Source organism: Quercus robur, chromosome 4 (genome assembly GCF_932294415.1).
Source record: "Quercus robur chromosome 4, dhQueRobu3.1, whole genome shotgun sequence".
Classification (NCBI taxonomy): Eukaryota; Viridiplantae; Streptophyta; class Magnoliopsida; order Fagales; family Fagaceae; genus Quercus; species Quercus robur.
This window is the reverse complement of record NC_065537.1, coordinates 36835581-36847219: the sequence shown is the minus strand read 5'-3', so window position 1 is coordinate 36847219 and position 11639 is coordinate 36835581. Positions and strand designations below refer to the sequence as shown.

Sequence of the window (11639 nt, the reverse complement as noted above, 5' to 3'; positions counted from 1 at the left end):
CACCTCAGCATTTTCTGTCACTGGGTTGACGATAGGGACTATTTTAAAAACGATTTTTGAAAATCAGGGACTGACCTAGGAGCTAAATCAATTTAGGAACCAAATTGTAAATAGGCCCAAAATGTAGGGACTAAAAGTGCATTTTCACCCGTGGAAATTGAGATTTTGAAGTGGATTGAAAATATAGAACGATAGAAAAGTGGGAGAAATTTTAATATTATTGTTTTTCTTTTTGATAAGGGATGGAAAAAATGGAAGAGTACAAAATAGAATTTTACACAATTTTTATTGAGTAGATAGTATAGAGTAAAGAATTTGAAATGGAAAAATGTGGATGGAAAATAAAGAATGAATAGAAAAGTGGGGGAAAAGAAAATATTTTTGTTTTTCTTTGTGTTTGATGAGAGATAGAAAAATGGAAGAGTATAGAATAGAAATTTTACCCAAATTTTCATTGAGTTAACAATATGGAACTAAGATTTTGAAGATGGAAAAATGTGGATGGAAAATAGAAAATGATAGAAAAATGGGACGAAATAAAATATTTTTGTTTTACTTCATATGTATTTGATAAGAGATGGAAAAATAAAATAACAGAAATTAAGATACTATTATATTATTATTGTAATTTGAAACAGCGGGGATAAATTAAATTTTTGTAATTTCGTCGCTCATTACTGTTTTCTCCCTATTGTAACCAGGTGGATTAAATTAATGAATAATCAGTTTAGAGTCTTTGAAGGTGGTTGTATTGAATTTACCAACGTTGATATCCATGGCATGTGGTGTTCACTGTTCACACATTTTTTAGTTCTATGGGTCAAATGTCAAAGTAAGAACATTTTTTTTGTTTGATGAAAAAGTAAGAACATTTGTTATAATCGTCAAACATTGGCATTTATGTTTTTTGGTGATAAGTTCATGGTAAAGAACTGAGGTAATGGATTATGATATCAAATATAACTGTCTTCTTTTGGGAAAAACATGACTACTCCATATCTGAGCTAATTATAAAATGAAATAATTGAAAAACCCTTATCTGTAGCCTAGAGACAGCGTTTAACTTTGTTGGCAAAGTTGACACAAGCAAATGTTTTCATCTAATGTGCTCATTGTTTTGGCCCAATAGGGACAAAGGCATTCTCGTTGTTAACAAGGGGTGATGGTTCCCTATAGTGTCCTATAAGGTCCATGCTCTATGTTAATTTGTTTCAATAACTCCACCAAAAACCCAATGTTTTGAGTTCTAGACTCTTTCATTCTTCAATAATAGATTTTGATAATATTTCAGGCCATCCCAAGCGTAAGAAGACCCTTCACTAATAAGAATTTTGCTAGGATTCTGCAAAACCAATAGCGTGCAAGTCAGGGTATGCACAACGGTGTCCATTCCAACATCTCCAGTTGCCACAACAACAAAAGACATCTTCAAGGAGCACAATGGTCTTCACCGCTCACTCTCTAGCAAGGACCTTCATAATAGAGCCACTGGTATCCAGAGGTCCTACTCTGATAACCACCTTTGTTATTCTGTAAACTGTATTCAAGCCACAGCAACACAACCAGAACAAAAGAACAGTCGTTCAATGGGAATTTTCCCATTTCAATTATCTGGCTCCATTATTCCAAATTCAGTTCGATCATTCTTGTTTGACCCGGAGACTAGTAAGGGCATGAATGTAGTTGAGAAAGATATGAATATAGAGGAGAACTCGGTGAATAGTAGCGAAGGAGAGGAAAGAAAGAGATTGAATTGGGTGGAGAGGCTGTTGGAATTAAGAAGTCATTGGAGAGATAGGCAGCAGAAGGAGAGTGTGGATAAAGATGAGGCTTGTGAAGGAGATGACATTGGTGATTGTGATTATTGGACAGTTGATTATAATGCAGAAGAAGAAGAAGTATCAGTGAGACATAATCGTGAATCATTCTCAAGACTTTTGGTCCGAGTACCATGGTCTGATACCAAGCTATTCTCTAAATTGGCGTTTTTGAGCAACATGGCTTGTGTGATACCAGAGATCGAGGTATGTTATTCTGCATCCTTTTAAAAAATGTCCTTGATATTTTAATTACTTATAATTCTGTTTCTTAACCAAATTTTTAGATTGATCAATCAAATATATTTTGAGTACAAATAAGAACTTCCTACTAATATGCAGGCCAAGGATTTGAAAAAATATTATGGCCTACAATTTGTAACATCGTCACTGGAGAAGAAAGCAGAGGCCGCTGTTATTAAAACCAAGCTGGATGAGGACTCCACTAGAGTACCCGAAATTGCCTCAATAGATATTGATGCCAGTTCACAGAAAGCTGTGGATTTTGAGAAGAAATGTCCCATCCACCCATCTGTTGCTTACGAGATTGCTGCCTCAGCTGCATCTTATGTCCAGTTTAGCCCCAAGGGCCTTTTGTGCCCAGGCCCTGAATCGAAGGAGGGTGATGGTGAGGCTTCATTCAAAACCGAAGGCCAACCACAAGAGGAGGGAGAGAGTTCAACCCGATTATATAAGTCAGAGGTGGCCGCTTACATGGCAGCTTCAACAATGACTGTAGTGGTTGCTGCTGGAGAGAGGGAAAAGCTGGAGGCAGCAAGGGACCTTCAGTCACTCCATTCATCACCTTGTGAATGGTTTGTCTGTGATGATTTAAGCACTTATACTCGCTGCTTTGTGATTCAGGTAATTCCGACTTTAGCCGTTGATCACATGATGATCTGTAGGCCATGGATTTTCCATTTATATATGTGTCTTGCTTAGGATCTGAGTAAGAAGACTTGTTTTTTGAGTTGCAGGGATCAGACTCTTTAGCATCTTGGCAAGCAAACCTTTTCTTTGAACCAACTAAATTTGAGGTAACGATCTTCTCCATTTAGTGAATACATGTACCATACAATGAAACAGAACCATTGATTTACCTGCCTTGATTGCAGGGTACAGATGTGCTTGTTCATAGAGGAATTTATGAAGCTGCAAAGGGAATATATGAGCAATACATGCCAGAAATAATTGAACATATGAACAAATATGGGGATCGTGCAAAACTTCAATTTACTGGACTCTCTTGGGGGAAGTCTCTCTCTTTTAGTCAACTTGATGCTACTGACCAGAAAGGTTGTCAAGCCCTCCCATCTACGGCCAGTTGTCACTTTCGGCTCGCCATTTGTGTTCTGTGGAGGTCAGAACTTGCTTGATGAGTTGGGTTTGGATGAGAGCAACATTCATTGTGTGATGATGCATAGAGATATTGTCCCTAGAGCCTTCTCTTGCAACTACCCTGATCATGTTGCCTCACTGTTGAAGCGTTTAAATGGATCCTTTCGCTCACATTCTTGTTTAATAAAAAATTTAAGTATCATCTTTTTATTCATCATTTAGTGTTTCTGTAGCCTTGATTGATCCTTTCTTATCTTAAACCCTCCACATTGCTTAAATTCATATTACTTTCCAGGCATGGAAAAACACCTGGATTTTGATAATTTGATGCTATTTAATAAATTTGAAGCATAGCTTAAGTTATTAGGAAATGGTGTCAAATATCATGATAAATTACCATTTGTCCCCAAAACTTAAACTACTAGAAAATAATAAATTTAATCATTCAACCAATATTCTAACAAGATTTTTCACTCACTTTTTCTTATGGCGATCTTTTATGCAGAAACTATTATACTCTCCTTTGGGCAAACTATTCATTCTTCAACCTGATGAGAAGTCATCACCTGCACATCCATTACTCCCACCAGACAGTGCTCTATATGTATTGGAAAAGACCCAGATTGGGTACTCTACAAGTGCCCTAAGAGCCTTCCTCAATAGTCCACATCCACTAGAGACCCTAGGCGATCCAACAGCCTATGGTTCAGAAGGTACAATCTGCAGAGACCATGACTCAAGCAACTATCTGAAGGCTGTGAATGGGGTTTTAAGGCAACGTTCAAAGACGGTTGAAAGTTCAAAAACGTGTACACAACACCTTTGAACATTTAGACCCCCAAAATACAACTTAACCAACTCAAGCAATATGTCAAACAACTAGTGTGCGGAAACTTAACACATGCTATAATATGAAATTGGTTAAAAAACTATCTAAGCCATAACAAAATAAAACCACAGCAGATAATGTAAAGGCAAAGATAGAGAGGAAGGAAGATGCAAACACAAAGACAACACGCGATATGTTATCGAAGAGGAAACCGAAGTCCTCGGCGAAAAACCTCTCCGCCGCCCTCCAAGCGGTAATCAATCCACTAGAAAATACAGTTGGGATACAAGGACAGCAATAGACCCTCCAAGCCTAATCTACCCAGTGCACCTAAGCCCTCCAAGCTTCTTGCTCCAACGAGGTTGCGCCGAATCTTTTTCTTTTCTAGCTTCCCGGATTCCGCTACTAGACCGTAGCATCAACCAATGAAGATTGGCTCCTTCCTAACTGCTTCCCAGAACTCCAAACAACTGTCTCACGAAGATGATAATGGTGAGAACCAGGTTTGGTATAATGCCTCTCAAGGATTTCACAATGGAGAGGAAGAGAGTAAGGGAATTTGAAGAGACTCTAAGGTATAGATTGTGGGTGAAGCAATCTGGTTTTTCTTTAGGGTTTCTCTCTCAAAATTCTCTCTGGAAGCTCTCTTTCAATCGTGGGTTAAAGGGTTATTTATACTGGAGTGGGAGAGGAATGTGAAACGTCAGGTTTTACAAAACAGGGGTGGCTCGCGGCTTGACCTCGCAGCTTGACCAAGTCGCGAGATCCAGTCGCGAGTTAACCGTATGGCCAGTTGTCCTGTTTTGTCCTGTAGTGCTCCAGCTAGCATAACTGTTCATCTTCCAGCATACTTGGCACGTGTGCATCTTCTGGCAGCTTGCAGCCGCGAGTCCACCCGCAAGTCCCAGCCGCGAGTCTCTGTTTTCTTGCACACTCTTGAGCAAACTTCACTCTATCTCACTCACTACCCTTACAACAAACCCACCTAAATACAGGGTTACTAAATGCTGAATTACAAGCAAATTTGGCACGGAATAAAACCAATTAGATGGTTGAATAAATTCAACCTTACAATGGTTGTTCGGAAAGTAAGAGAACAGAAGAATCTGCTGTGGCCGCTTCTTACTTCACCTTCTCACACACATGGAACTACGAGAGTGATTAGAGCAACAGCAGTTTAGCGACCAAGGAGATAATGACTGGCGTTTGAAACTTATTCACAGGCCCCAGGGATTGGATTTCTACTCTGATATATAAAAGGAGCACTTCAAGACACTGAGTCAAGGATTTTATATGTTCTAATCAGTTTCATGCACATTTATTTCATGTATATATATTGCTGACGGTATATATTCTCTTGAACTCGTTAATATACATTCCGTTTACAAAATGTCCATAATTTCGTCCATGGTGCTCACATTTTTTATTAATATCCACATTTAAAATGTGAAATGGGTGGTGTACGGATAATATACAATAAAGAGTTTGTGAGAATTAATGCCTAGTTCAGAGAGAGAGAGAGGTTATTTATGGTTAAAGATTATTGAAAGTGCAACTATCCAATAAAAAAAGAAAGAAATTATTCATTCCAACGTGCTACAAAACCAAAGGCATGATGAATCATTGAGAGAACATTATTATTTCCATTCCTAGACATCTTTTGACCTATATTGTATTAAAAACGCTAAATGTATGCTTGTTGCAGACACAGCATTTTTTTGTCATTTTTGTTAGAAAAGCCATTGAAAAAAAGACTGTGACACCTGTCGATCTATTGAGACTTAATGAAACTCAATACCTAGCTCAACACCTTTCAATCTATTGAGCTTCACTAAAACTGAACAATAATTTTTGTTTCAGCCCCCAATAACTTGGTTTATCTTGCAATTTGTGCATTAAGGTTCTAGAACATATAAATGCATTATTTTAAGGTTGTCATCATACACCTAGAGAGACACACGCATATTGTGAAACTATTGCGACATGTGCCTAGGGTTTTGTATTGAGCTATTACTAGTTCATCAAACCTCGATCCTTGTTAGTGGATTTTTCAAAAGTAGTGACGTAAAATAATCACCCATTGAGGTTTTTCTTGCAAAGGTTTTCCCCACTATAACATATTGTTGGAAAATCTAGTTTTTCATCTCATACAAAACACAGCGGAAGCAACAAACACAGATCTACTTAATTTATGAGAGATAACATGTAACCTTGAATTGTAGAACAAATAATAGAAAGCGTACCTTGATGTAGTGAAATTCAAAAAACAAGACTTAAGAATACCTCTAATCAACATCCCAATTCTACATGGTGCCCAAGAAGAGTGGTCTCTCAATCAGTATTTATGTACATTGATTCTTAAAGAAAGTTCTTCTTCTTCTCATTGTAGAGAAAAACTCTTTTCTTTTTCTTTTCATTATACGTACATTCTAACTACCTTGGTAGTTTCTTTATTTAATAACTCTTATTAAATAAAAATTGATTATCTAATTGGGTTAGCCTTTTGGGCCAGCCCAATTGGACTTTAGTTTGTAGGTTGAGATGGGACCAAAGGGAATAAATAAGACTCTAGCTCCAATGAGCCTTGGGCTTATCTGTCGACTCTTGACAAATCCAAAGTTATCATTAATTATATTTAATACCATTATATAAATATAATTGCACTCTAGACCTTATTAATAATTTATATCCCAAGACTCTAATGATATCATTTGACCCCTCTATGAAATATCCATAGTGAACAAAGTCATAATAAACTGTCACTTTGTAAACAACTATTTTTATCCTTGAGTACCCAGTTTAATCTTTAGTTATTTATATTTATTAAAATCCAATTTCAATAAATATAAACTTTAGTAACTCCTTACTAAAGTGGGCGCCCTGAATAACCAATTCCCATTAAACTTATCTCCAAGGGATATTTCGTGTCTCTATAAAAAGAGATTATGGATTCCATCTTGAGAATATGTGTTCCCTTAACACTACGTGTGGTTACCCAACATACTGAAGTTTTGACCATTAATATTAGATCTCACTCCTGTTATATCAAAGTAACTTACATTTCATGATCAAGTTCACTATCCTCTCAGGATTGAGAGTCTAAAATTAGAAGTCGTGAGATTAATCATTCAAGTGACAGTTGTTGATTGAATAATTAATCTCATAGCGGTCTAGTTTAATATATCTTAACACTTAAGACACATCAACACATCAACTAGAAGTCTCCACTTCCATGATCAAGACAAATCATCTTAATTAATGCATTATAGTCTTCGCAAATGAAACGCCCAATTTCATCACCGACTACAAATTATATTTTGAGTTTACAAGGAACTTGTGATTTATATCTTTTGTAACTAAATTACATAAATCACATACAATACATCTCAAGGACTATGATAATGTCCCATTAGTTCATTTATAAATAGTCTCATATAATTAAATAATTTAATTATTTATGACATGCTAATAAATTGGATTTTAGGGTATAAACCCCAACACATATTGTTATGTCAATTCATTTTCCATTACACTAAACTCTAGATTGGCGATTTGGTTGTATAGTTAATTGAATCTTGCATGTAATTAAACTAATTAATTAACTTGGATAATTAGTTAATTAACTGAGATCAATTTATAACCCAACACTTCCAATGCTACTGAAAATGAAAAGAACCTAATATTACACCTTAAAGCGGAGAAGAGATGGGCAACAAAGTAACCAAACATTTTGATAGGCCAAAAATGGATTGACCCCTTTGGCAAATTAATTAATTAATTATCCAATTTAATTAATTAAGTCAATTTAACATGCAATAGCGTGGTAGCACAAACAAGTCACCAAATAACTAAATGCAGCAAAAATTAAATTTGACACAGGTGATTTGTTTACGAATGGGGAAAACCATCGAGGCAAAACCCCACAAGTGAATTTAAGGTTACAAGTAAACGGAATTCCAGTACCCAATACCAATCTACAGTTGAAACCTTACCTCAATACCTAATTGGATTTGTATTGTAGCAGCAATCTCTCCGTTCAATGCACGAATCCCAGTACGTGACTAACCAATGATTCATGGATCCTAGTACGTGACTAACACACCAACTTGAGGAAAATGTTGGCTGCAAAATTCTTTAGTTCATCCAACAATGAAGATCAGGAAACTCCTTAGTCACAAAACCCTTGGCATAAAGACGCAGTAGCTTTTATAGAAAAGATGATGAATTAGAGCAATTTCTGTCTCCGGTCACAATATGCATTGATTATTCTTTTGCAACACCTTGCATCACCTATGACGGCTCTTAATATAATCCTTATATATGTTTAGGGTTGTGAGAAAAGAAACCCTACACAAATACTTAAGGATATGCGTGTAATCAGATTTAGAAAACCTGATTTCGTAATTCTCAATAGATACAGCTTGTGTCGAGCTTCAGCAGTAATTCTCAATAAAAAGGATTCTATCGAGACTTTTGTTGAGCTTTAATGAGCAGCGCATTCTTCACTTGTTTCTTAGTCAGATTTGCATAACTTCAATACTAAACTTGAACACTTGTTTCTTAAAGTACTAAACACATCCTAGATCTACCCAATTACAAGTAAAGTGTGTTTTGTCAATGGATTAGCCAATTACATCAAATATGTCCCTAACAATCTCCCCATTTAGCAATCCGTGACAAAACCACAACAAACAAATGAATCATGAAAGAAGTCTTAAATGACTAAACTCATAACCACTTGTTGAATTACAAAAAAAATATAACCCTAACATAAACTCTTGAAAAACTTTGCATGAAGAGAGTTTATGGCATGATAGACTTTAACAACCTATCTTTCTGAAACACTTAAAAAAAACTCATCAAGGCATCATGTGTGAAATAGAAATAAAGAATGCATACATAAAGAAACTTGTATATGAAAAGAGAAAAGAAACAATACATGTAGAGATAAGTGAAGAAAAACATACATCATCATATTTATGAAAAGAGAAGTACAATGTATGTCAATAAATGGTCATAAGACCAGTGTAAAAGAGGCTAATGTATAAAGAAAGAAAAGAAAAGTACATGTAAACCTCACTACATCCCTCAAAATCTATAAACACTCCTCCTAACAAAAAAGTTCTATACTAACTCTCCCCCTAAGTACAAGACTATTCTTAAACCCAAAACTACTCCCCTTTTTTGTCACGAATGACAAAAGATAAGGGGTTTTTTGGATTTGCTATTTCCATAACTCATAACTCTATTTTCATCACTCATAACTCAAAATATGTGAGTCCCACAAGAGAGAGAAAAAAAAAACTCTGTTTGGATTTGTTTCTAATTTCTGTTTCCATCACTCAATTCTCTGATTTTTGAGTGATAAGTTATGGAAACTGAAAACATATTTGAGGTGTTTTCAGTTTCCAATGGCATTTTTGCAATTAAACCCACATACCCAACTGTAATGTTTGACAAACGGACTGATTTTTTTTTTTTTTTTTTTTTTTGTGAAACCCAACTGCAACTTTTGAAGTTGAAAAATGGGTGATAAGTTAAGGTGCCAAATGGGGGGTTTGGAAAATTGGTGTATTTCAAGTGATGAATGACAAAAATTGAGTGAGGAGTGATGAGTGATGACAAAAAAAAAAAAAAAAAAAAAAAAAAAAACAAATAGCCTTTAGTCATTGAGAGGTCCTCATCTCGTTATCATTGGAAGAGCTAGCATCGTCATCCTTATCATCACCAGTATCACCATCCTCATCTGCCAAAGCCTTTAGAGAAAGAGATGGAGAAGCAGCGAATCCACCAAGGCGAGCCTGTTAGCAAGCAATGCATCTGATGCAGGTGTTCACCTGACACATCTCATCAGTGAGAGAGTTAAGGCAAGCATCCATGCGCTGAAACTGTGCCATGATGGCCTCCAAGTTCACACCAGCTGTCAAAAAAGAAGGAGCAGAGGTGGAAGGAGTCAAGAAGGAGGGAGGAACAAAAGAACTAATAGGGATCAATCATCTCCGTTCGTGGTCGCTTCGGTCGAAGTTGGGCCTCGCTCCGCTAAACAGAACCTGTGCTGATGGCACCCATGATGATGAAGTAAGGAGAATCAGGAATAGGAATGGAGAAGTGTCGAAGAATCCGCATGACAGCTAAAGAAAAGATGAGCTTATCTTGGGTCGCTGTATCCTAATACACATCAAGGACAGATGTGATGAAGTGAGAAGGAAAGTCTATAGAAAGGTCCTTAAGAAGAGACAAAAGAAATCGAGCACAAGGCTCTGTGATAGAGTTATAGTGAGACAAAGGAGTAAGAGTAAAAGTCATCACCATATTAAGGAACCTTGAACCTTTTGCAAAGTCCGAGCATGGAGTGTTTTGCTTACCACCCTTTATGGAAGGTATCTCACAAAAGTGAGACAGAAGCTCGTCTCTAGACACAGTCCGAAGACACTCACAATCGGGGTAGTCAGGATGTGCTACTCGTGGAATGTGTAGTACCTCGAATATAAGATCCGATTGAAAAACCCAATCGAAACCTACCGGCACACAATTAACAATAAACAAACACACATCTAAAATGCATGAAACATTGTTGAAATGCAATGAGAATGCAATGCAGGAGCATATAACATCAAATCAACAACACCTAACCCAACAATTTCACAAAAACCTCAAAAAAACCAAAAAAATTTCAAAAACCCCAAAACCTAGGTCTAAAATGCATGAATGCATGTTAATGAAGGGTTTAAGAACATACCAAGTGATTGAGGCTTGATCTAGGCCGAAAATCACGTGGGTAGAGAGATTGGAGTGAAGGAAAGGTGTTTGGAGTGAGAGAAAAAGATTTTCAGTCAAGAGAGAATGAGAAAAATGAGATCTGATTCGCGCCTCAGCAATATATAGAAATCGCAGCTCAATGGATCGAGGTATCTATCAATATTTTTCTAGCACTAAATCTCAATAGAAATGAATTTGTCGAGGTGCTGTCAAGGATCTATCAACGACAAAATCACCTTGATGGATCGAGAATCAATTGAGAATTTATCGACCAGACAGAGAGCTCAGAAATTTGGCTCGATGGATCGAAGAAGTTGTCGAGATTCTATCGAGAAGAAACCCAAAAATCTCAATGGATCGAGAATCCGTCAAGATCTGTCGAGAAAAGGAGAAAGAAAGGCTCGATAGAAGGTAATCTGTCGAGAAGTTGTCAAGCTTGAAGAAAGAAGGTTTTTCAAAGAAGGGAAAAACACATAAAGATGAATGCAATAGACAAGCTACTCAAAAAAGATCCAAACAACATGTTAAGCTCTCAAAACATCTCTCAACATATAAGCAAAGCATTCATAGATCCAAAACACACACACACACGCACACACACACACATGCACACACACACACAAAACAAGTCTAACCAATTTTATATTTCAAAAACAAGTTTAGACAATTTAGTGAGCATATATACATATGTATTCCTTGTGATAGCCAAATCACATTGTACCTGCACGTGTATCAAAAGTAGCAAAGAGTTTGTGTGTTATGTGTGAAAACATAGCAAGAGTGCATAAGTGTCTTATATTTTGACGATTTGAGATATGAGAAAATCAAATACACTCACACAATATCATAATTGCTTAATGGGGACTATCACCTTTAAGGTACATCCTATAACTCCC

The 11639-nt window shown here is 36.5% G+C and overlaps 1 protein-coding gene across 1 annotated transcript; it reads left to right on the top strand.

Moving 5' to 3' along the window:
• Positions 1 to 815: 815 nt before the first annotated feature.
• LOC126721811 (phospholipase A1 PLIP1, chloroplastic) lies at positions 816 to 5194 on the top strand. The gene is given in 9 exon segments (XM_050424879.1): positions 816 to 832; positions 1358 to 2024; positions 2160 to 2681; positions 2795 to 2854; positions 2933 to 3057; positions 3059 to 3347; positions 3661 to 3941; positions 5057 to 5118; positions 5121 to 5194. Coding segments are annotated over 9 exon segments (2097 nt in total).
• The last annotated feature ends 6445 nt before the right edge of the window (positions 5195 to 11639 follow it).